Source organism: Clupea harengus, chromosome 23, assembly GCF_900700415.2.
Source record: "Clupea harengus chromosome 23, Ch_v2.0.2, whole genome shotgun sequence".
Lineage (NCBI taxonomy): Eukaryota > Metazoa > Chordata > Actinopteri > Clupeiformes > Clupeidae > Clupea > Clupea harengus.
In genome coordinates, this window is record NC_045174.1 from 90,001 (window position 1) to 117,500 (window position 27,500).

The 27,500-nt window shown below is 47.2% G+C and overlaps 1 protein-coding gene across 3 annotated transcripts in view; it reads right to left on the bottom strand.

Moving 5' to 3' along the window:
• The window catches only part of LOC105912902 (adenosine kinase-like), a 125,975-nt gene that overhangs the window by 88,763 nt on the left and 9,712 nt on the right, over positions 1-27,500 (bottom strand). For all 3 annotated transcript variants that reach the window (XM_031560926.2, XM_042703239.1, XM_042703238.1), the window contains one exon: positions 16,806-16,884. In XM_031560926.2, coding sequence (XP_031416786.2) covers positions 16,806-16,884 — 79 coding nt within the window. The remainder of the gene's footprint in view (positions 1-16,805; positions 16,885-27,500) is intronic.

A 27,500-nucleotide genomic window follows, 5' to 3' on the forward strand; every position in this document is an offset into this window, starting at 1 on the left:
AGCATGCTCAATGATATGCCTAGTTCTCCCTATTGTCTGTAGCACATTGAGTGCGGCCATCGATGTGATTTTGATTCTATGTTTGTTTATTGTATATACATGTTTCGGGGTGGATACAAAAGAATCCCCATGTAAATAAATAAGAAGATATTTTTATATGAAAGCCACCATCTCCTGCACCCTTCTTCCCAACTAAACCACCTAGTCCAGTCGCCACCTCCCAAAACAACGTGGGGTGACCGCCCGGTCCCTCACAGACCATTACAGACCATTTACTTTGAGGTGGCAGTTTGAATTTGGTGATGCCGGTTGGAAGACGAAAAAGAAGAAGAAGAAGAAAGAAGAAGAATCTGTGGTTGCTGGTGCTGTTGCTTTGAGAACCCAAATTTTGACAAATGGAGGATCATACTTACTATTAGCACAAGAAAATGAAAGGGAGCTTGAATCCTAGTTGCCAAAGAAGCGAAAACATGGAGCAAAATGAAGTCGGGACAGGCAATGGCAGAAAACAAGGATAAACATTGGTGTGGCCTCTCCCAGATGGAAATCGCTGATGAGGGACAACTGTTTTCAGAGTGACGCTGACGTTGCCAGTTTTCTGACGGTCAGGTAATTTAGCCTACCAATCTAAATGCAATTTGTTTTTTGAAAGCTTTAGCTAGAACATGGCTGTGCTGTCAGATCGTAACTGGAAAGGGACTTTTGTTTTGAGAAAAATAAAACTTTTATTTTGAAGCAGGCAGTGGTCCTCATGCCAGGAAGTAGGAAGTGCAGAGTCATCTAAGCACAGGTAGTGTGTGAGTGTTTGTAAAGCACATGTTGACTTCTGATGGATGGTGAATTGGGGACTTAACTTGCTGGCCATTTCCAGGGATGCTACTGGTAGGATAATGTTTTAATGGTGTTATCTGTTGATCTGTTTGATGTTAATTTCAATTGTAAAAGTGTGCTTAACACCTTAAATGACCATAAAAGTAGCCAATCATTTCTAAAGCATTATGCCCAATCATGCCTGTCTGTAAACATAATAATGACAGACTAAATCTAAGACAACCTATGGTCTGCCTATATCATTCAAAGTCATAATTCTGGCAACACATAACCTGCCTCTCCTGAGGTAGCCAACATGCAGCATGGGCCATGTGTTGTACCCCACTGAACCCAAGTCTCCTTTGGCCGGCTGCTTGAAAATAGTTCCACACAGCCAAGGCAGACACACTTGCTCTCACATGAGGAGTCGTTTGTTTGTGTGTTTAACTTAATGTAACTTTTAATGTGATGCTCTGTTGCCCTCTTTCTTTCTTTCTTTCCCAAACTTGGACACATTCTTTCCTTTCTGCACAAGCCTTTTCTTTCTCTGCCCACATTGGAGGGATTTTCAAATAAAGCCCCACTTTCCAATAGACAAAAGAAAATGTCCGCTAACCTAGTGATGCACGCTACCAGTTGCATCTCCAATCCAGGGGAGAAAACCTGCCAGGGCTTTGAATAGTCAACACGACACATGTGACAAGGTGCCCCCTGTCACTGTGACAACTTGTCCCAGACTCACTTATTGACTTTTTAGGGCTAAATCTCAAGGCTAGGTCTACCCACCACTGTAATAAAAGCATCAAATCACATGCTACCAACACCTCTGATCATAGAAAGGTTACAAATGTAATCGCATGGCATGTGGCATGCCACCGTTTTACTATAGAAAGGGAAAAGTGGGTTTTGAGTGTGTCCCTAGTTTCCAAGAAATCACAGATGTGACAAATTACCCCGCTCTCCCCTACTAAAGTCCTGCTGAGATGGTTAAGTGTAACTTGATGACAAGGAAGTCAAGGTTTCAAGTCCCTGGAAACAGATCTCCATCTAAACATGCAACTTTGGGGGTACTGTAAGTCACTTAGGGTGTCATCTAAAATGACTACCTGTGAAAGGCAATCAAAAAGAGAAATATGGTGGACGCAGACACACTGACATTACCAATGGAGGTGAATATTTTAGGGAAGATTGAAGGCTAACTGCTTCTGTGCAGGGGGCTTTAATTTCTCCGTTGTCCCTTGCGCTGTATTCGTGAAGCTTTTGTCAACTGTACCGAAACGAGCCATCTGGTGGTTTTGCCTGTCAGAGGCTGACCCCTATTTCTGGGCTGAGTGGGCTGTATCCGAGTGGTCAGGACATCAGGCCTGTCAATCAATCACTGTTACAACCTACTCCATTGCAGCTTGTCATAGTGTCACTTTCCTCCACATCAACAGACTATTTTTCTTTTTTTTGTTGTTGAAAAGCTAGGGGACATGGTGAGCTAGAGAGAGCTAGAGAGAGATGGGGATGCATAGCGAGTGTAGGTATGAAGTGTGGGTATTTCCCCCCGCAACTCGTCTCCTGGGTGTTTTCATCACTCTACATCTCAATCTCTCATTCCCTCTCTGGGTGGCAAACAAATGAGACCACTCAAAACGCACAACGGCATTAAAACTTCCAGGCATAGACCTATGTGGTCAGCGAATTATGGGATCGATTGGCGGACCGACTGGCTGCAGTTTAATTAGGGGAGCAAGTATCGAGTTCAGCCCGACAGGATGCCAAGAGGCAGCGGCGCGGGCGACCTCATTATGCCTCCGCAGCGCCGCGTCCCCGAGGCTCAAACAGGCCCGCTCGCTGTTTACGCCGCACATCTGTTTCTGTGGAAACGCGTCCACTGGAGGGACGACTCCGTGACAAACTCGATTTTTCTTCTTTTTCTCTCTCCTTTTTCTCTCTCTCCGTTCTCTCTCTCTGCCACCCACTCAACAGTGCGTTTTTGTCATCGGTTTGTCTTTTGTTTGTCTTGTCTGGAGAGGTAGCGTGAAAACGTGTCCCAGTTTGAAGCTGTACCCCATCTGCCTTCAGTAACTAGACAATTATGCGGAGAGGAACCGCCATTAAACCAGTTGTGCTTGCAGGCGGCTTCAATGCCCCTCCAGCAAATGCAGGCATTTTGTGGTGCAGCTGTCATTTTCTTTTTCTTTTTCCCAGCAATGGATCTTAGGCCTGTTTAAGCTCTGTCTCTCTATCCCCGTCTCCACACCTCTCAGGACTGGTGCTGATATTGTGGCCACTCGAGTGCTGGAGGTGGTTTCGACTCCAAACACTGACATTTTATACCCGATCCCTCAGCCGAAGTCAGCACACTGTCTGCTGCTCCAGCAACGTCAACAGAGATGCAAACAAAGGGCGGGGGGGGGGGCTTTCGCTCGAGCCGAGTAAGCCAGCCTCTGATAAAACGGCAAACAATTCCATCTGCCAGCGCAGTTCTGAGGCAACAACACTGACATGGGCGTAATTATTTACAGGTTCTTCCGCAAAAATATTGTGCACTGTGGCACAAGATCCCAGCCCGAAGAACCGCCAGGGCATGGCTTCGATTAACCAATTATGACCTGCCTGAAAAATCAACCAACAAACAAGCATGTGTGTGATGAGCTGCGGGATTCAAACAAAAGCAAGAATGTAGTCAACTGTTTAAGCATTCGAAAAAGAAATGGATTTGCTGAAACGCTCCCCTATGCTGGATTGAAAGTGAGACAAAACAGTTCCAACGCCATATTTGTGTAATAATTAGGCATGTAAAATCAGGAAGCACTTAGGCTAAGAATGATGACTTCAAATAAGGTGAAACTTATCACTGCAGGAGACATGGTGATGTGAGCAAATACGCTACCCCATTCTTGTTTTTCTTGAGAGTAAATTAACCTTGGCACGTGTGCGGTGAAGGGATTCAACAGGAGGAAAGAACTACAATCATACACAATCTCAAATCACACCAGTCATCTAATCAGATGAGAATTTGACGCTAATGAGAAGAAAGCCTAAGGAGGAGGAGGAGGGAAAAAAAGAAAACAGTGAATCTGCTGCAATTATCTTCCCCCAAACGGAAGAAGGGGGGAAAAATTCTCACAGCAGTACATTAAAAATCTAATTAAGGGTCGTTATTATCTTAATTGCCGGGAAGACGTTAATTCAAACGAGGTTAACAGCGATCGCTTTTAACATGCATGAGAACATGTGGCGGTGGGAGAGGCAGAAACAGCAGCAACAGGCGTGTTGAAGAGCACCCTGGCACCAGCTTGAGCCCTCCCACACACACACACACACACACACACACACAGGAGACAAGCTGTTAAACATGTGCTTGTCAGGTCTCCGTCGCTAAGGGGGCCCGTCTGGGGTCTCACCTCCGCATGAGGCGGTGGGTTCGGGCAGGGCTTGTGAACTGTGCCTGTGAGCCATCAAGCACATGTTCAATGCCTCACGGACATGGATCACTTGAGGATCAACCTGGGCATAACTGGCACTTGATGACACAGAAGAGATGGTGATGAGGGAGTTAGAAAATCCAACAGATATAGAAAATAGCTGCTGAAAAATTCTCATTTGAGAAAAGGGTTCATCATTGGTACTGTAAAACTGGGTTGAGATCAGACTGAAACATATCTAATTGCTATCAAAATAAAACTGCTGTTCAAGTTCTGAGAAACGTGACCCAACTGATTCCATAATCTACTTGTTTCTTTACCATTGGTCTCACTTTAACTGGTACAGAAACTCTAGTCTAACAAACCGGCCAAATTTATCCCCTCATGTGTAGTGTTGATCTATGTGTTCATGATGACAGCTGACATCTCTACTTAATTTGTCCACATCCCTTCCAAGAATGTTTTAGTTTGTTGGTTATTATGTCTTTCTAAATGAGCTATGATGCACAAGAACTCTGCACGTCATTTCATCGTAACAGAAGATGATATACACAGAATCTGGCCTTTTGGAGACTGGGGCTGAGGTGCCATTAAGAATATATACCTGGGTGGAGAGAGCGTATTGATCCGGCAGAGAACTCACTCGATGCTTAATAAAATAAAATAAAAGTTTAACATAGAGCTCTGCTGGCAAAATAACTTCACAGTGAGCAAATTCTCAAAAACAAAACGATGGCTAAAAAGCGCATCAGAAGACTCCAAGCCCAAGACCTCTGAAGCTCCTGGACTGAAACCACCTATCCAGGAGTCGAACGCTATATCAGGGTTACATAAATAAATGTAACTTTGTTGTTAAATGTAATGTTACTAATTCTTCGCTGGCATCCACCAACGTCCACTGGTCTCAGCCACAGCGTGAGGAGGATATAAATCAGCCTGTTCACTGAGGGGAGATTGCGGGTGCATTTCCTATGGAAAGCTGAAAAGTACAGGTAATAAATTCTGCAGGTGCAAGTGGAAGCCGAAACCTGATAGACTGGGAGACAGCAGTGTGACAGTTTACACACACACACACACACACACACACACACACACAGACAGAAAAGAGGCACTCAGCATGACAGCAAGGGGGAGGAGTGAAGAGGAGGAGGACGACGAAGACGACTACGTCAGTGCGCATGAATTCACAAGCCTCTGCAGACACGGCCTATTTATCATGGTGGTTATGTGACATTAAGCACGGTGAGGCTCCGGTGCCATCCTGAAGCTCCTGAAGCGGCCGTGTTCGCGGCGGCGCCCCGCTGTGCTCTCTCAGTCCTCGCACAGCACCGCGCGGCCCCCGTTGTGTTTTATTTATGAAATCATTAGGGTCCATTACAGGCTGCGGCCCAACGTGGGCCCACATAGCCTGTGTGTGTGTGTGTGTGTGTGTGTGTGTGTGTGTGTGTGTGTGTGTGAGTGAGAGTGAGAGAGAGAAAAAACACCACTGTAAATTGGCCCGCCTTGTAAGATTATTTGCACGTTTAAGCATGTGGAGAGGATAATAAAATATTAGTGACTCGGATAACACAAAGGCTTGGCTTTTGGGGTTAATGAAAATCAAGCAGTTCATACAGCCGGTGTGTGTGCGTGTGTGTGTGTGTGTGCGTGCGTGCGTGCACTCGGGTGGCGGTGATCAGAGTGCAGAAACGGAGTGGAGACTCTCATTTCGGACAGCTTTTGGATGCCAAGGATGAAAATCATCTGCAGTCACCCAGAAAGGAAATTACTCACTTCAGGGCTAGGAATCTGCTGAGCTTCACACAGGCAGTTAAACCTTCCCCCTCTACCAACCCCCCCTCCTCAACCCACTACCCCCCACAGCCCCCACTAATACCCCCCCACCCCCCAACCTCTCTGTTGCGGTCTCCTCAGTAATTACCCATCGGTCTCACTCTCACTTCTCTTCTTCTGCCCTCGTTTTTTCTGGGGTGATTTCCTGACAGAAAATAATAAACCCCAACCAGTACTGGCCGTGTTTTCACGTTGAGGCTTCACAGCGTAGTACAAACACTACAATACCGACATCTGTTTGACGGCTTCATGAAAGTTGCTCGCTACGCTTTCTCTTTTTTTTTCCTGCCTTCTACAGCACACGCACACAAAAAAAAAAAAAAAGTGTGGTTTAAATAAATTAAAACAAAAAAGGAGAGAAGGATGAGGAGAGAAAGTGGGTCTGTTTGGATGAAATGGGGATAGCCTCAGGAGGTCTCCAGCATTCACGCTTCGCCTTTCTCTCCCCCCCCCCCCCTCCCTCTCTCCCAGACTGAGAGAGAGAGAGAGAGAGAGAGAGGGAGGAAGACAGACAGGGAAAGCAGACAGGGAGAGAAAGAAAGAGGGGGAGAAAAGAGAGAGAATAAAACGACAGCTCCTATCGCTGTTCTGAGAAAGCAAGCGCCGTGCCGGGATCGCTTTTCAATTCTCAGGGGCTCGGATAACCCAATCCTGAACTGATCTCACCCCCCTACACACTCCCCTCCACTTCATCCTCCCCTCCTTTCTCTCCCTCTTTTCTGCCACCCCTCCTCAGGTCCTGGGCTTTTCAGGTGGCGAACGTGTGAAAGGGCCTGTTGGGAACGCGACAAGTCGGGTATCAACATCCTGGCCTGTTGTTGCCGCCGCTGTATAGATCGCTTGACTTGATTAGTCCGCTGCCTTACATTAGACCCCCAACTTTGAGCCCCAAAGACATGGATATCAACACATCAAACAGGAGAAAGGGGAGGGAGGGGAGGGGAGGGGGTGGCCAGCTGGTGAGGTGCAGTGGCAGTGGTGGTTTTGGGGGGGGTGGGCGGGGAGTGCGGTCTGAGCTCTCACAAAGTCTTAAGGTGTAGCTCCATTACTTGCTGGGCAGGAGAGAGGGCCTGTAAGTTAATAGGATTTGCTCCCGATCAAGAAACGCAGCTATTTCCTGGGGCTGCTTCGGGCCAGGGCACAAAAATAAATGAGCCTTTATTTCGCGACTATTAAAGAGAGTCCCTCCACCACCCAACCTGACCCCACCTTCTCCCCCTCTCCACCCACCACCCCCCCCCCCCCACCACCACCACCAAATCCCTGAGCCAGGGGATGTCTGTTACCGTTCCAAGGTTTTTTTTGGTCTCAGTGCCAACAGGGAAAGTAAAGGCTCCGCACTTTGTGCTTTAAAGGATTCATTTGTTCAGGTGAAAGTGAGAGCTGTGCGGTTTAGCGGGGGGGGGGGGGTGTGGGTGGTGGCGGAGAGGGAGGCAAGGTTGGTCTGCTGTTTTTGGACAGACGGCCACTTCAGAAGGTTCTAGACGCCCTTTTTTGCGAAGACCATGCAGTGGGAATCCTTAAATAGATGTCTGCCAATTTGCCACAGAAGAAGAGAGGGCTTGGAGAATGGAACCATTATCCACCATCTGGTGACATTTTTGGTTCACAACACTGTTAAAGTTAGAGCATTGCTTGGATGGGCCAAGTAGGCTGCAGCACAGACCTGTAACTCATCTTGATGGCCATAAACGACTCGTGCGAGTTGCCACAGAATCTAAAGACAGCAGTTATTAGTTATGGAGCACTTAAAGACGGCCACAGGTGTTTGCAATCCCACATCAGACCCAGGAACCATTTCATAGACAATGAACTTTACAACATCTTTTGGGCATGTAAGGGCTGATTTGTGACTAACCCTTTAAGCAAGACCTACATGTCTCCTATGGCATGCACTCTGCCCTACACACACACACACACACACATTAGAAGGGTGCACCAATTTTGGACTCTTTCTTTTTTGGAGTGCACGCAGGAAAACGACGGCGTAATCGTGCCACACATCTGAGAACAACTCACTCAAACAGAAAATAAAAATGTCTTTGGCGGGCGTAACAGTTAACTTGAGTCAGAACACCGTAAAGCCAGTGGGGGAGCTCGGAATAATCGGGGCGATGTTAATGATGCAATTTATATGTGAGGGGGACCGACGTTTGGCAAGCGCTTTACGTCTGAGTGCTTCGCTCCAACCAGCCAACTCCCCACCAGCTCTCTGAGAGAGAGAGAGAGACACAGATAGAAAGAGAGAAACTACAGCATGAAAAGGTATAGACAGCATGCAGGAAAGGAAAATTAGTGATGAGGCGAAGCTACGAAAAGGTGCAAGATCATGTGCGAGAGTGAGAGAGAGAAGGAGTCGGAATGTGGAGTCGGTAGAAAGAAAGAAAGAGAGCGAGCGATGCATAGGTACATGAGCGAGGGGGAGAGAGAGAGAGAGAAAGAGAGTGTGAGTGAGTGAGAGAGACTGCACGCAAGAGAGGCAGATAAGAGCCATTACTATTAGTGTCTGTCTGTCACCTGTCGAGCGTCACACTGCACCCCCCCCCCCCCTACCTCCACACAGCAGCAGGGCTCAGAAAGCGCATCGCATCAAATTTGCACCCTCCTCTCACCTCCACCTTCCTACACTCACTCAGACAAGCCCCCTCTCCGGAGCCGAGGTGGCAGTGCGGATTAACAGGTGCAAGATGTGGATAAGACTTTTTTTTTAATAATTAAAATGACTTCAATAATCGACTTATCCAAGGCTCCATGCGAATCTGAGGGGCAAATAATTAACTTGGTGTAAATTATCCAACCTATGGGGCAAACTGAAAAACACACAAAATTAGAGCGGAAAAAAATGTAAATAAAGAAAAACATGCTTGTGTAAATTGTAAATAGCAGTGCTCGAGAGCTCTTTAAACTTGTGACCTCTGGAAAGAGGGAAGAGGAAAAAACGGAAAAGAAAAAAACCCACAGAAATAATTACAGACCTTGCGTCTGTGCTCGCCTGCAAAGGTTTTAACCTAAATATTTAAAGCTGTTTTTCTTTGTTGCTATGCAACACTTTCGCCGCAAGAGCAAGGGGGCATGCCGAGAATGCACCAAATAAATACAACTGCCTCTTTCCTTCTGCAGAGAGAGAGATAGAGAAAAAAAGAGAGAACATTTAAATACCATTTAGACACAAGTGTGACCTTGACATATTACATTAATGCAGACCTCATCATTGCAACATTAATTGAGGAGTGGTTGACTGTTGGAAATTAATGTAAGTGCAACACTGTGGCCATTTCATAGTCAATACCCGTGGGGCAAATTCACCCGAGCACCGCGTTAAAGGCAGACGGTTTTTTGACAAGACGATGGGCGATTTGTCAAGTTTCAGCTGGCAGTTTCTGCAGCTTGTGCCTTCAGCCACTGCACAGACAGGCAGAGTCCCAAAGCGATGGGAGGGGAGGGGGGAGAGATGGCTATTCATGCCGGGGGCCTCGGTGAGGCACGACGCCTCGCCTGACATCACGTCACGTCAGTCCACTGACAGCACGCCGCTGCCGGTTACGTGCATGACGGTCCATTTCATGCAAGTCTTTTCGGATTTCTCTCACACCACATCACAGACTCCCGGCAACAGCCCGTCTCAAGATGCCCCTGTAACTACCCCCACCCCCCCCCCACCCCACCCCACACACACACACACACACTCTCTCACCACAAAAAAAAACTAAATCAAACACACTGGAGATCCTCCCCTTCCATGCCGCCTCCTAATCAAAAAGGACTATAAACAATGACAGGGTTACACAACGCATCCTCTTCCTCAGTTCTTCTCTGCAGTCAATAGGATCCCTGATCTCACTGGGGACCCACACTTAATTAACACTTGCTGCCCTTTCACTGGTGCCTACTGATCCTATAGCTCTTCGCCTGTACAGCCACTGGTAGAGCAAGGTGCTAAGACCCCCAAAGGTCATGAGCTCAATACCCAGGGAAACAAACACTCTGAGGGAAAGGTATCTGTATTCTAAGTCACTTTGGATGAAAGCATCTGCTGAATGGTTAAATGTCTATAAAAAGGTAAAATGAATAACCCTCCTCATTGAGTGACTACCTCATAATGACTCCCCTCTGTAGAATGGACATACGCTGTGCTTACGTGTACCAAACGTCCTACTTTTGCTCGGGATCCTGATGATGCCTGTCGCCATGGACACCAGTCAGCGCACAGACACATTGTATGCCCCTAATTTACTTAACGGTTACAGAACAATCCAACATTGAACACAATTTGTCATCATCCCTCCCGATAGGTTAATGTATTTCCTTTTCCATGTTAGACTCGAAATGTTGACATTGCAAGAGACCGAAATGTCCATTCCGAATGTCTTTCTGTTTCTATGGCTCCTCACAGCTGGCTTAGCCAAGTGTGGCAATCAAATGGAAAATGAAGTCTGACGGCAACACTAACTTCCTGCCCTACGAGTGACGATTTGACTTGGTAATAAATTGGCTAGCATCTGGGAAAGAAATAATGCGATGGCTCTCTCAGCGATCCAATGAGCCATTAGCGAGGTTTAACTAAACACCAGGGAGGGCGACATCGTAATCAACTCCCGCACAGACACACAGACATTCTTCTTTATCAACAGGAGAAAACAAACCCTTGATTTCACAATCAGAAAGTTAAACTTTAATAAACTCAAAACTAATTAAAAAAAGTTAACTGATGCAATTCATGCAACTAATGCCTCTAATATGATCAGATCCAAAGGGTTTCCACAATTCATCCCAAGTTGAAATTCCAATACTTTCACACTTTCATGGATTCTCCAAAATACATTTGAAGAAATGTATGACCAGTCACAACTACGATGAACACCCAGGACCTTCAAAACTAGGACTCAAAGTCTAAATTCTGTTTTCCTAGTTTCACTGTTTTCCATTTCAACTTCTCTGGACTCATTTTTGTATGGTTTGATCTAGTTATACCCTCTGAAAGTGTGTCTAATCACAATGAGGTCATAAATCATCTCGGGGATGAGGTTAGAAATATTTCACAGAAACTATTAATTGGAGGGCAGTTTGCCCCAGAGCCTGGATGGTGTTTGCTGAATGATGTTTCTTCTTTGAACCTTGGACTGATTCAAAACAGAATACTCTTCTTCTTTACCACAACAAAAAAAAAAAACAATATTGCAACTATGGGTGAAAGCTAACACAAATGTACAGAGATTTAAGTTTATAAATATGCGTCATTTTTGTTGTTTTAGAACGCTGAACAGCCAGGGCTTGAAAAGCCAGCACAAAAACCATGATGTTATACTCTTGTTCTATACTAACTTACTAAGTGTTGTAGGCTGACTAACTCACTACGTATTTTATCCAAATGTACTAACCATTCTAAGTATTCTATACTAAGGTTTTTGAAGTTCTTTGCAAATTTTAACTGTCCAACCAAATCCCGGCCTAGAAACGAATACATTTACATTTCTATCATCTTTCCAGGATTTTCCTGACCGTAGATCCTCTTGACCCCTCTCGCTTCTCGATATTCAACCACATCCTAACATTACCCCTCATAAATACCTGCCACTGTTTAGACTAGCGTGAGGTGAAGAGGTGGGGGGGGGGTTTGTCAAGAGCTGGGATGTGAAAGGCCAGGGGAACTGTGGGAACCTGTAGAAGGTGGGGGAAACTGGGTGTGGGTGGGGGGCGTCCACAGCTGTCTGCAGTCAGCTGGTGCCTATAGCCCCCCCGCGCAAATGAGCACATCGCTCGTAAACACCAACGAGGCGCTGCCTTCTGCCGGAGACTGGTGAGAGAAATGTGTCTGCGCTCGTGTGAGGGGGGGGGAAACCGTGTCTCCTCCATCTACACCTGTGGCTCCCAGACATTTCTGTCCCTGGAGGGATGGAGATGTGGGGGGAGGAATGAGAGCTAGTTTGGGGGGGGCTGGGGGGGGCAGATGGGGGAAACCGTATACCCCAGACCGTGCCAAAGCCACATTTCAAACCGCACGCACACATAAACACCGACACAAAAAGGAATGAATGAAAATAAAAATCCAACAACTTTTGATTTGCGATTCCATGAATGGCAATACGTCTAATACTAACCAGCCCCTTGACAACACTGGTCCAGTAACCCAGAATGATAAATAATAAATACGTTCGAGACCGGGACACTGAGAGACCTGGAGGACCATGAGACATCGCAGTTTTGAGTGGTTGAGTCAATGTTGGCTTGTTTACCACAGCGGAGCTTAACTTCTCAGCTGGAGGATCAGAGACACCATAAGCAAAAACAAAGCTGAATGGGGAAACATGAAACTACTGAGACCTCCAGAGTGTGTGTGTGTAAGTGTGTGTGTGTGTGTGTGTGTGTTCCAAGCCAATATATTATTTCCCCGCTAAAATCTCAGCCATGCAGGCACGATATTCTGGTTTCATAACCCCCGCCACCCCCCATAGCTCCCCACCCTCCACCTTCAGTGCTCACTGAGCCTCTAAGTGGGAGCAGTGGAATCGATATTTCATCATTCTGACCCGCTTCGACGCGGAGTCGGGTTCTGAAGGGCGACCTATTTGTTTAGCTGCCCGCTGCCATGCCAAACTGTGAGGCAACCGAAAGGGGCTTCGGAGAGGAGAGGGCCCCTGCGGGACTCGCCTGCCAAGCGAGGAAGACATCAAACTCGCTTAAAGGATCCTCGCTAAATCTGATACCGGGGAACCCCCCCCCCTCGCCCTGGCTCAGCACAGTTCATTACAGGCTTTTCTTCCTCCTTGGAGGACATTTCAACAGCACGGCACACATGTGCTTCACATTAGACCCTCAAGACCCATATGTAACGCAGGGCTGCTCAGACTACTTCCCACACACACACACACACACACACACCCCCCCCCCCAACAACACAGCACATTATGTCTGAAGGAAAACTAGGGGGGGGGGGGGAGACAAAGACAGACATTGTGGCCATGACAGGGAGGGAAAAAAAGTGAGCGAAGAATGCCTTGACCTCCCCCCTTTTGTAAAACGGCAATTTATTTTTTTGGGAAAGTGTTTCCACACAAGGCAAATACATAGAGCCAGGGACTGACTTCACTGGCAGTTAAATGTGTGTTAATTGTAAAGACATTAAAAAGTATTTGACATAGGCACACACACACACACACACACACACACACGATGATGATGAGCAGAGGGATTATGCTCTGAAAGTCATTTTTTTTTCCATGCAATGGAAACACTCCACTGTCAGCTATCAGAGTAGAATTCCCTCCATCAGATTCCCTTTGCTCCGGCCAATGCTGCAGCTATGTTCTCCAGGTAATTGTAAACACAGTTGAACAGGTTTGCAGATCCCTCTGGCCATCTCTCCACCCTACCCCCTCCCCTCCCCTCTCTCTCCAACTTCTTCCTTTTCCAACTCATCTCTCTGACATTCTTGCCTCCCTCCCTCCCTCTCTCCTTCTCTCTCTCTTGCTCCCTCCCTCTCTTCCCCCTCTCTCCAACACCTGTCTTTGATCTCAGAGCCAAGCGTGTTTGCTCTTCTCCTGCCTCACTCAGAGCAGGTAGGCGGGCAGGTAAAGGTCCATCCAAGAAGCCCCTAGCGGTAAAAAGAGAGAGACCCTGCTGTGTTCGATAAGATGCCCGCTAGCCTTATATACACACACACACACACACACACACACACACACACACACACACGTGTAGGAAAAAACAAACAAACAAACAAACAAAAAAAACTCCCCTCTGTACCAAAACACACACCTCCGGTTCTCCAGACAAAGTCAAAAGCCTGCGGCGGCTGCTGCTGCTGCTACTTTTGCAGTCCACAAGAAAGAGAAGAAAAACACAGTACCTTGTGTCTGTAGATCTGAGATGGGAGATTGTGTCAGCTCAGAGAGACAGGAGCAAGTAAATGTCACGACATGTGAAAGGCAAGCCGTGTGTAGGCATGGCTTTGAGAGATAACATGCGTGTAATGTTCACAGAAACCGCTGTTAGCCTGAAGACAATCACAAGGGGATTACATTCTTTTTTTAATTTACTTGTATAGCGGTGTAGATGAAGGCACAGATTGACATAAAGAGTCAGTGAGTATTTTAAAGAGACAGTTAATTAGCTCTGTGTTAATATAATGTGAGCCTGATTCTTCCACTCTAGTGATCGACTTGAAGTAGGGAGTGACCTCTTCAAACGCATAAACAGGATCCTTTTCGGGGGGGGGGGGGGGGGGGGCAGTAGCAGCTCGAGTAGCGAAAGCAGCGCTTCCCATGCAAATCTATTTCATAATTTATTATGTAACGGCATCATAAGAGTCACGCACCATTCCATCATCTTTTGCCCAGTGACCAATGATTTATCAACCAATGGCAGGATGACAAGTTGGCGAAGGCCAATCATATCCATCCATATTCATTCATCCATATTCAAATCATAATGTCCATAAAACATTTCTCCAGACCCTTGCAGAGTCCTTGCAGAGTCTGGCCCACTACCATACAGATCCCATCACCAGATAAACGCATAATAAATCAAAACTCTCGATATATAATAACACACATCATGACACATTAACATTCAGCCCCTCAACACATCCGGAGCACAGAAACACGCTTATCTTTCCATACTGTTTGTCGTTTGTTTACTCCCGTCCACCACATGATCAGAAAAAGGTAAACTGATCCACAGGCAGAACATCTGAGGACTTAGGGGCTTACACTCCACTTGACTCACAGACCACACCTGTGTGTGTGTGTGTGTGTGTGTGTGTGTGTGTTGGCCCTGGCTCAGTGTTCGCCCTCTCTCTCCTCCACCAGCGATGGCACCGCTTCCAAGCAGCACCTGCCCACCGCATTGGATCTCATTTCTACGGTGCTGCCTTTGATGTGCACCCCCCCACACACACACACACACACACACACACACACACACCACCACCATGCCTGTATCACTGCCTTCTCACTGGATCCAGCCCCCGAAACAAATATACAACCCATTTTGCTTGTTTGTTTTTTTGTATTGCATAATTTTCCAGGTGCTACAATGTGATAATGCTGTAGAGAGCGACATGTAATTCAGATTCTTTGTTTTGTGAAGTTCAGATAACATTCAAAAGAGAAGAACGGAGTTCAACGAGACTGCTACGCACTTTAAGACATAACCACATCTTTCTCTGGGGAAACGGAGAACCGAGTGTACAGGGGGGGGGGGGGGGGGACTCAGGAGAACTCTCCATCTGATTCCACAGATGAGCCGGCCGGTCCAACAATCCTGGTGCGTTTCCTTTCCGCCAATAAATACAAATACAAATCAAATGGAAAAAAAAAAAACATACGGTTGGGGGAATTTTTTGTAAATAAATGCCTTGTACGTCAGGTGGACATCTTCAACACTTCCAAACTGAATTGAGCCCTCAGGTTCACTAAGCCTGGCACAAAACCAACATCGTCAATTCCAGCCCGCTGTTGTAACGTAACAGGCTGTAAATGAAGTAAAACTAGCATGCATGTGTGCAGAAAAAGTGCTTAGCAGGCTGCGGCTTGACGCCGACAATGTGCAAATAAGGGCTGACATTTGAGAATGACGGAGGAGGCACAGCCGTGCTAAATGAAATCAAACTGGCAGTTAATGTGTCAGTGCTCGTCCCACAAGGGGGGGCTTTGCAGAGGGAGTTTTATGTAAATGCTTGTGATCTTCATAATTAAAGAGTGTTTGCAGCGAGGTGCATATCACTCTTGTCTCTTTGAAAAGGATGTTTACTGTCTTTCCCCAGCACTGAGACGCTGGCAGCCTCGAGACGTGACTGCCTAAACAGACACACGTACCCACACACACACACACACACACACACACACACACACACACACACACACGCACGCACGCACACGCGCACACACACACACACACACAAAACACATAAACAAGCAGCGATGATAAATGTTCTTATAAACACTGCACTGACAAAAAGAAAAATATCCATGACAGGAGCAGAAAAAAAAAAAGCAATCCTTTTTACCGTGTGTGTGTGTGTGTGTGTGTGTGTGTGTGTGTGTGTGTGTGTGTGTCTGTGTGTAAGACTCTGTACCCACACTCTTATCACCAAAATCAATGTGTCAAAATTTCTCATAATTACAATAGGGGCGTGCAGAGGTTCAGCATTCACGGCTTTATGTTGCCTTTTTTCCCCCCCAGCACACACACACACACACACACACACACACACTTGCACAGATAGACGAATGAATGCCTTTTTTCCCCCCCCAGCCTCTGACAGCTATTTTGAAATTGGACCACTCCCCAGACTGGCTGAAAAACTCTTTTGAAGCCCAAATCAGTGGAACAGTCAGCAGCGAGCGAGGAGAGGAGAGGGAGATCAGCACTTGTTGGCTATAATTTGTTGTGATATGTTAATTGCCTTGACACATAATTCCTCCTAATTGATGTTTGATACGTTGCAGGAAATTAGGCCAACTGTACAACGCTGCAGATATTTGGAGCATTCTCGGCCTTGGGTTGTTTTTATGCTCACGGCGGGTTGAGAGGGACTTGAATGCCTCGTGCCTTTTTGACACATGCTGGGTAGCATCAGATAGAAACAAATTGAAAAGTGTTTTACTCTGCATCGGTGTGTGTGTGTGTGTGTGTGTGTGTGTGGATAGGACTACAAGTGCAGGTATGTGTGAGCATGATTATCTGTGTTACTGTTCCTGTTCATGTGTGTTCTTCAGCATGCTTGACTTGCAGACGCAAACAAACCTGGGCAATTTTAACGGAATTCTGAGTGGAGCCTCCGGCGTGGTACTCCACTTTGCTCTTCTTGGCGATCTCATCGAACCTGGAGACAGAGAGACAGGATGGCGTGAGAAAGAGAGAGAGAGAAAGAAAGAGAGCAAGAGAGATCCCCACCACAGTGTTTACAAACAGCAAGCCTTTGGAATAAACCTTCAAGAGTATCTTCAAAAACTAGCCTACATGGTCAAGGACAGGCTCTACAATCCATTTGCAGATCGTTCGACCCATTGTAAACAAACTCACATAATAATAAGCATTCTCTCTTCAAAACATTACATTTTGGAAAAAAAAAAAAAAAAAAAAAGTAAGTTTCTTTTTTTGCACTCGTTCACCTTTAATTTCTGTGACTGTAAGGCTGTTCTATCCGTCCAATATTGATGGAAGCTGGCTTCAAAACATTGTACATTCTGCTATTGCCATCAACACCTTCTGTTTACCCTAAGCAGGAGGGAAACTATTAAGGCACCTGCAGATCATCAAGAGCCACAATGGCGGTGGGGGAGTGGAGGTGGGAAGAATCTAGGGCCGTAAACGCACGGCACGAGAAAATGACTTTTACGGGATCATTAGGAAAAAGGCTGAAGTCAAACGGCGTTTCGGCGCACGGGCAGGATGATTGTTGTTTTTTTTTGCGTTTCGCGTTTATGGGACGAGTCGTAAATGAAGTCATACGAACACCCAAGGCCGCGGGATGACCTCAGCGTGGTGGAGTGGAGTGTTTGCTGAAGTTTGTGTGTGTATCTACTTTTCTTTCTCTACAAAAGACACGACTAGGGGCTGATCTCAAAGAGCATTTGAGGATTCAGAGCGGTGGGTGTAGAACAGAGAGTTGCTTTGAGCAACAAAACAAATAAAAAAAAATACCCAGACACCATATGATGGATGCAAGTGGAACACCTGTACACTTGACAACCCTAGAATGATGCAGCGTCGAACCCAGACTGATTTCGCCCAGACACCCCAACAGCTCGTGAGAAGGTTAAACTTGGGAGTTTAGTTCATCATTGCTGTTCACGGCGTGTTGGCACATTGTGTAGGGGGGTAATCAACTGGGGCTAGAGAGAAGAAAGAGGGGTGGGGGGGGTGATTGGAGATCGCGCTGAACACCGTAACAATGAAGCTAATATGGCACGCCAGTTCATCACTCTAATTGATGCTTATAAACTGGGCCTGCATTGCCTCTGCTGCAGATTTCAAACAGCAAGTGAATGGGGGGGACAATTACTCACCACTGCAATCAATTCTAGTCAAAGACTTACACAAACATTGGCCTCCAGTTTCTATGGAAATTGTTACGACGGTTATCATTCAGACCTACAGCTCTTTCTAAGGGGGGAGGGAGGGAGGGAGAGGGGGGAGAGAATAATATGCTTTCCAGTTGTGAGTCATGGTTAAAAGCTCAGATTTCAATTGACCCATTTATGAAACCCTTTCCCCTCCCTGATCGTCCCACGAGAAGCCCCACCACACTCCAGACATGGGGCTTATAAAATGGTGGGTAAGCAGCAAAAATATAAACTGACACCACTGCGAAACTTCGTGGGGAGAGAACAGTGTGCTGGTAAAAAATGTGCTCGCATCATGTTCTATTTGCAGCGGCCTGGCTAACGCTATTATGCCAGTGCCTAATTTAAGAGAGAAAGAGGGAGAACAACACAAAAAAAAGAACTGGTACCAATAAAATAATAAAATCAAGGATCTGGACTTTGAAATCCTCAACCACAAACGATACGAGTGGGGGAAAAAAGAGCAAATAAAAAGTTACTTGTCAGTTTGATAAAAGCCAAACGGACATTTTGACACATGTGTTTGTAGTTAGCCTTATTCAAGTAAGATGAGGGGAGAAGAGCCTCTTTAAAAAAGCGAAACTTAAACCATCGGCTATCCCTCAGTGAGTGCATCGACAAAGTGGTTCTATTTTTCTATTTCAATCTGCCTGAAATGGATTTCAAAACACTTTCATTTCTGTGACTCAACACGTCTTGAGAACTGGTTGAAATACAACAGCTGTTTTTAATGAATCCAATATCTTCGTATTCTCCACATTTATGTCGAGTGCCAGATGCAATTTGCGAAAACACAAATTAATCCGAACCTCAAAGGAACCCACCTCATAAAGATTCAAAACTGACTTTATTTTCCCTCAGTTTCCTCTTATTGTTCAATAACACAATTACCTATTAAATACATTTGTTAACGTAGACAATAAAACGTCTGATAAGCCTACTTAACCTTACATTCCCACGTGTTAAAAGTCACTGCTAAAACTTTAGGGTATCAAATTTGACATGCCATTCCACCGCAGTGCAATAGATGGATCAAGCATAACTTCACATGGAGGGTCCCTGATTATGCATTAAACTGTAGGCCTAGTGCTAAGTATGTCTGCTTCTTGAATACTGATAATCCAGCGCTGGAAAGTGTTAGTGCATGGCTTTCCCCGCTTGCCCTCGACACGGCCCTGCTACTCAATGTTTTCAGGCAGGTTTTCCAGGCCCTTATCTCCCCCATTTAAGTAGCCAGTTTGGGCTTAGCAGAGGATTAACACACAATAGGCACGGTAAATGAGCCAGTGAACAAGCAACTCTAGCTTCGTCCCCGGCCTACAGAAGAGACTCCAGCACAAGGGGGGGGGGGGTGGAGGCGAGAGGTCTTCTCCCACGCGGATCACTCTCTCCTGGGAAGGCCATGTGAGAGGGGCCCTGGAGGAGGTGTGAAAACAGGGGGAAAGGTGTTTCGCGACGCTCCGATAATGGAAAAATCAGTCCACTCAACTGGATGTGTCCAATGAGGACGAAGCCGCGTCTCGGCTCTCCGGGCAAAACTTTAAGGGTCAAGTATGTGACGGTAATAACGACCAGCTTTTGTCTTAGCTGTCAATTTCCTCATCCTCAGTGTTATTTGAGAAGCTCTTAGCTCAGCGTCGTCTCCCTATGTGGTGTACTGTGATGCTGCTGGCCAATAACGATATCAACCGCAAGCCAGATGCAAGAGGTTTATATTTATGGACTAAATCAGACTTTTAAAGGAATAGCCTGACTCCCCTTTCCATCTCTCTCTCTCTCTCATGCTCACACACACACACACACACACACACACACACAAAGTGAGCACTTGGCCCCTAAAGCTACATGTCCCGTCATGTCCTCTGTCTGGAGGTCTAACGGGGGCAATGCGCTCCTTCTCCACCAGACTGTCAGTCTTTTCCATGCGAGTGGAAAATATGCTGGCCAGAGAAAAAAAGAAGGCTGTGTGCTAGACACCTGTTGGGCTGCAGTCAGAGAGCAAGAATTCCAACACTGCGGGTGTTTATATCGCAAAGGCAGCCAAGGGACTCCAGGAACCCTTTCAAAAACAGACACACTGCTCCTGCTGATCCGTCCACGTCTCTCTCTCCCCCCCCAGCCCCCTTCCCCTCCCAGCCCCCTTTTTTCCCTCCCCTACCAGCACCACCACCCCTTCGCTCCACCTTAAAGGGGGCCCGCCTCGGTGACGCCGCTCAAATCCCCTCCAGCTGCCTCCACACCAACACCCTATCGCCCCCCCTGTCCCCCCTGGGGGCTCTCAAAGAACAGCATCACGTGACCATACCAACACCTGTTTAACCCAACGGAGCAGGACCGCTCGTCACAGTTAGGTAGTGTAGCAAACAGCGCAGACACAGGAATTTTACTTTAAGAACTAGAAAGACAGATAGATGACTTTTTATATATATATATAAATATAATGTGTTTGTGTGTGTGTATGTATATGTATGTATGTACGCATGTATGTATGTACCTATGTGTATGCGTGTTGTATGTTGTTGTTTGTCGTGTGTATGTATGTGCGTGTGTGTGTGTAAAACCTATTATTCTGCTAGATAAAATATGTAGAAAAAGAATCAGCTATTAGCTACAATTTAAATGTTGAATGTGCATTGTATACTGCCACTCAGAGAAGTGTCCACTCATTGCAGGGGGGGGGGGGGGGGGGAGTCCTTCTATCTTGTCATTGTGGTGGGCAGGAATGACTTCCTTATTACAGCAGCGCTGAAGGAGCCTCCAATTGAAAACACTCTGCTGTCTGACCAGTGGGTTGAGCAGGGGATGTGAAGTGTCATCCATCATGTGGAGCAGTTCGTGTAACATCCGTCTCTCTCAACAACCAACTCTCAGAGCTCCAGATCAGTCCAGGGCTCCAGATCTGTCCAGAGCTCCAGATCAGTCCCCAGCAGAGAGCCAGCCTTCATTATCAGCTTGTTCAGTGTCACCGGCTCTAAAGCTGCTAACAGCCCCAACAGATGCAAAGAAAATTGCACTTGAAACAACAGACCGGTAGAAAATATGCAACATCTTGCAGCACACATTAAAAGGACCTAAGCTTCCTCAAGATTTAGAGTCAGTCCAGTCCCTTCCTGTCGACAGCCTTCGTGTTACATTTCAAGTCCAGTCTGTCGCCCAGGTGACCACCCAGGTATCTGTAGCCCTCCACCTCCACCACCTCCGCCTCTTCTCCCAGGATGGGAATGATGACATGAAAGCGGGACAGAGTGGATAACGTGTATACTAAAGGGAGAAGAAGTGCAGTAGTGAGGAGGGTCGTGAGGAATGTCAGGGATTTGAAAACTTCGAATCACGCCCATCCCCGCCCTTCTGCTGTTACTCAACCACGCCTGTCCGCAGCAACGATGACAGGCTGTGGGACTGAGGATCTCCGCCAATCAGGGCGTCACTACTTCACTTGAGTAACTAAGAACCGTCCAATCAGGGCCTCACTACTTCACTTGAGTAACTAAGAACCGTCCAATCAGGGCCTCACTACTTCACTTGAGTAACTAAGAACCGTCCAATCAGGGCCTCACTACTTCACTTGAGTAACTAAGAACCGTCCAATCAGGGCCTCACTACTTCACTTGAGTAACTAAGAACCGTCCAATCAGGGCCTCACTTCTTCACTTGAGTACCTAAGAACAGCGTCCATTTTCAGGCGATTGGTAAATGAAGTCCCTGCAAGCTTTGTCCAGAATCCCAGTCACACATAAGGTCACTTTTTTGCCATTTACCCCAAATCTACAGTAGTGCACTCATGAGAACTCCGTCGCCGGGGCCTCTCGACCTGGCATTGAGATCACGTGGGCTCTGCACACTAAGAGAAATCCCCCACAGAGGGAGGGGCTGAAGCAGTTCCTGCTCAGTCAATCCTACCTTCCCTTCCTTTGATGTCGATCGCCCTCAGCCTGACTCTCACTAAGCTCTCCACGAGGCCCTCGGAATGCAAGCGAGACCCCATACTGATCAATGCCCTTGATTGGACAGGCGTCCTCCGACCGCTGTTCTGGGTTTAGGGGTGTTGTGTATCGGATCCGACCACCGGGGGTCTCATTGCTAATGATCAATGTGTGCCACACACACACACACACACACACACACACACATTCCGTCGGCCAACTCAATCGCATCTCTCCCTGCTCAGTCCTATTTAACTACCTAACGTGCATAAGCTGCTCACCAATCACACAGCACAGGGCAGAGATTACTGATCAGGCAGCCATCTCAGAAGCAGAAACAGAGGTCAGGTTCTGTGTGTGGGGGTGGGGGTGGGGGTCGGGGGGTGTTGTAGTCAGGCACCTAGCTTAGTAACCATTATCGTTTCCAAAAGAATGGACACATAAGTGCTTGTGACCAGTCACACAGATTTAGCTCACATGACTCATGATTTGTGTAGGTGCCACACACACCACCTGTGGCCCTTGTGAATGAAATGAAGCTAAATGACTCCAAATCCCAACAGAACTTGCAGCCAATCCTGGGAGGAGGTATTCACTACAACCCGTGTCCACTTCAGATGTAAATACATAAACATTATCAGGATCATATCTTGTACGGGAAGTGTTTTTAAGTCTTCACAAAAGCACGCATCTGCAGGATTGACTTGTGTCCCTATACTAAACCTTTGTTTTCTTTGGGGCGCCCATCAACGGTAGGGAGGAGTTGAAGGTGGATCCTTGAACAACAGCCTCCATGGATCACATTGGGAAAAAGACAGATTTGTAAACGAAACAGAGTTTGCTGTAGAAGTGTAGCTTGTGCTCTTGTTTTTTTTGTGAACTCTCTTCTTTTTCCCACCCTCTTTCTCTTTCTCTCCCTCCTCAATTAAATTGTTTGTCAAAGTCTTCACAAAGGGTCGTGCAGCTTGTCTGGCTAAAATCAATACCTCTTGTCACTTCGCAGTGAAAACTTGCCGCGGTGGACGACAGGCCCATTAATTATACGAGCCTCTCCGCACGCTCTTCACCAAGCCTCTCAAGGTGGAATCTTATCTTTTCTTATTTCAGATCAATAATTATCTCTTGGTGTTTCGTTTTTTCTCCACTACCTTCTTCTTTTGGAGGTCTTCCTGAAGAAGTAGATGACTTTACCCATCAGAGAGGCACTTCTTCAAAAAATTGAAAAATGGATGACTCTCTCTTCCCCCCCCCCCCCCCTCCTTTTTTTCAGAAGCGATGCCACAGAGGACTCTTCTATCCCGCTACTGACTCACACAGCAGTTGAAAAGCCTTCAGAAGACGGCAACAGTTGAAAGAGGAAGCTGGCAACGCACATTGACGGGTGGTGGCACCGACGGCGGCTCCATCTACGGTGTGATCATGGTGACAGTGCCCTGAAAAGACTCCCACTGCTGGGATGAAAGAAGGAATGACCCAACCCTTCATATGGATCGGTCCTCCTATTCATACACAAATATCCTCACAATTATGCGCAGTCTGCATTGCCAGACAGGCAGGTGGATGAAACATTAAGACACAACAGGGGAGGACACGAAGGAGAAAAAAAAACAGGGGGAGCTGTAGGGGAGAAGAGAGAGAGAGAGAGAGAGAGAGAGAGAGAGAGAGAGAGAGAGAGAAAAGGGACAGACACAGAAAATGAGAGGAAAGAAACTTCCTTGCTGTTCTTGAGAGAGAGAGAGAGAGAGAGAAAAAAAGAAGGGGACTGGAAAAGAGAGAGAGAGAGAGAAGCGTAAAGCTTTGTGTGTGAATAATTCAACTCCCCGCTGTGGATACCATATGGCCTGGTGTGAACTTTAAAACACATAGGGAGGGTGAGCCTCTCACAAGACAGCACGGATCCGCCGTGCATATGCTTAAACGCCGCTCAGGGGGTCCTCAACCACCTCCTGTCACATGCTTGAGTGCTGCAAAACACACACACACACACACACACACACACATACATACTGACTGATGTGAAACACATACAAACACACACAGGTTTGAATGTCATGCAAGAGTGCTGTAACCCCCCCCCCCCCCCCCACACACACACACACACACACGTACACAAATGCATGCACCCATGCAAGCAGACCCCCACAAACACACACTCACACGCAAACAAGCTTGCATGTCATGCATTTACAGCAACCGCTATCTGAAAAGAAAACACATCTCGTGCTCAGGGTAAACACTGGCCAGCACGGACGGTTTTAAGTAGCATAGCACCACAAAGTTGTTTGATTTTTCCTCCAACGTGCCAAAAGACATCAGCATGCTCGGAGCGGAGGGTAGTATTAAATTAGCCTTGGCTGAAAGATGGAGTCGCCAAGGTTACATTTTAGGGGGATTAGAAAAATAATATTATAAAAATAACAAAATAGGGAGGTGGAGAAGTGTGTGTGTGTGTGTGTGTGTGTGTGGGGGGGGGGGGGGGGGGATCAGTAGAGTTCAATGCTACTCTGCTAGACTCTGGTTTGTTTCTGGCGCCACCTGGTGGTGGGTAGAAGGGCACAGGATCTCTCTGGATCAGCTCCACACAGATTGCATCAGCCCCCGGTGTCTCTGCGTCTGTCTCAGTCTCTCTCCATCCTTCACTCCATCACCATCTCTCTTTCTCGCCCTGTCGCCGTCCATCTTGCTCTCGGTTATTCCACCTCCCACTACTACACCCTCCACCCACCCCACCCCAACCTCTCTGCTTTTCCCCCTCTATCCCTCTATCCCACTCTCCCTTTCCCCCCTCTATCCCACTCTCCCTTTCCCCCCTCTATCCCACTCTCCCTTTCCACACCCCACTCCCCAGAACCACCACACCCAGCATCTCTGACAGCCAACACGTTCCGCTCCCCCAAAAAACCGCAGAGTGACAATATTTATTGCGGTCCTGACGGCTGGAGGCGGCCGTAAAACATCCCGGTTGACGTGTAGACGCTGGGTGGCTAAAAGGGGGAAAACAGGCGCGCCGGCGACTGCATAAACAAATCTACACATGATTTCCTCCGACCACCGCCACTAAATGACATATTTACAGCACCCGCCCACCGCCAAATAAAAAAAAATCTGGTCTATTTTTACAAAGAAGACCCGCTTTCTCGACAATAATTTGCATAAGCTGAAATATCCTCTTTCTCCTCTCCTCTGAGTAGGTAGAGGAAGTATCCAGGCCTGAGCCATAGCCCACATTACCAGGCGTTCAGCTGGAATGAATGTTTTTTTGAGGCTTTGCCTGCCTCGCTTGCCCGAGAGAGAGACACGGGAAGCCTGTTTTAATGAGGTCATCAAAATTACAGCTCGGCTTCCAGACGGACGACCACTGAGGACGGCAGTGAGAGTCCGGGACAAAGCAGATCAATAGATCCAGACAGTGAGGAGTGGAAACGGTTTATTCTAAAATGGGGGGGTTTACTGCTCCATTTAACTGACTGGGAAAGGCAGTGCACAGACTTGGGAGCAGGTCAGGCCTACAGCGCATTTGAAAAGCATGCAATAGAGAGCTGGGCCTGAATCAGAGGATGATATAACAGGTTGACATCACCACACGCCGCCGCCCCCCCCCACCACACACACACACACACACACACACACACACACACACACACACACACACACACACACACACACACACACACACCATCTCTTTGGCTAGGTCTCTCATGTCTCCCCTGCTGAATGGAATGACCATGGAGATGGCAGCCTTGGGATGAACTTTGACCTCGAGTGGCAGGGGAAGCTGGTGATTTTGACCTGATCCGACTGGGGAAGGAGGGAGCGAGAACTCAAAAGAGCTCGAGAGAATGACATGAGCGAGAGAGCGAGAGAGAGAGAGAGAGAGGCTGTTAGGGTGGATGGCAAGCATGAGTAAATCCAATGTGACTGCAGCACAGAGGATATAAATGACAACATGCGATACACATTCTTGCCAACCGACATACAGATTTTTCAAACATGAAAGCACATTGACATGCTGCACTGGGGACATGCCTGCTACGCCCACATAGAAAACACATGATTGAAAAACACAGACTCCATACCCACTCTCCTTCACTTCTGAAAACAATCAGTGCCACCTGGGAATCTTTTGGCCAACACCAAGTCACTTCTCATATTTTGCAAGAAAGAGAATGGAGGGAGGGGGTAGGGAGGGTGGAGATGGAAATTATAGGAGTCAGGAGTGTTTACAGAGCCTGGAGTATCACACAAACACACACACACACACACACACACACAGCGCCGCGAGCAGCAGACTGTGGAGTGCTTCTCGCCGTCAGAGGAGCCTTTGTTGTTTTCCCTCACAGCAAGCTCACCAGGCTCTCCACATAACAGCAGGGGTTTCTCTCTTTCTCTATATACACACACACACACACACACACACACACACACACAGAGATTCATGTATCTCTATTGATTCCACCTCCTGTTGTGATGTGTAAAACATCCATGCATTTGAGTGTGTGACTACCTGGGTGTGTGAGTGTGTTGATGTGTGTTGATGTGTGTGTGTGTGTGTGTGTGTGTGTGGATGTGTGACTACCTGGGTGCGTGTGTGTGTGTGTGTGTGCGTGTGTGTGTGAGACTACCTGGGTGTGTGTGTGTGTGTGGATGTGTGGGGGCAAGGAAAGAGTGCGTTATGTGATGTGCATTTTTCAGACTCTGGTTCCTCTCTCCTACCAGTCTCTTCTCCATGTGGCGCTCCTCTGTTGGAAATGCTAATGGGCCCATGGAAACAGAGGCGGGGTCAATTATTCATATGGTAGCAGGTCATGCAGCGTAATGGGGGGGGGGGGGGGGGGTATGCCTGTGTGTGGTGGTGGTGGTGGGGGGGGGGGGGGGGGGGGGGGGGGGGGGGGGGTTTGTTACTCTGGCTGTTAGCGGAGAGCCTGTCCTCTACATTAGCCAAAAAAATGAGCTAAATGCAGAGAGAGCAAGAGAGAGCGAGAGAGCGAGCGCTATACTACACTAGTGGGGGTCAGCTCAAGGCCTGGCAAACTGTAAAAAAAAATCCAGACACACACAGCAAGCTGCCAGGGAGAGGTGTTTAAGACCAATGTGTGTGCACGGTGAGACACAGTGTGTTCCTCACACACAATACCTCTCTCTCTCTCACTCTCTCACACACACACACACACACACACACACACACACACACACACACACACACACACACACACACACACACACACACACACACACACACACACACACACACACACACACACACACACACACACACACACACACACACACACAAAGAGCAAATCCCTAAAGCCTGAACTGTTATGCAACACAGGTCAGCATGGAATATGTCTCTCTGTGTGTGTAACGAGCACAGGGCTCAGAGTACAATACCCACTGTTCTGCAGCGGGGAGATCTTCCTCGTGGGTTTATGGCAGGAAATGCGACCTGA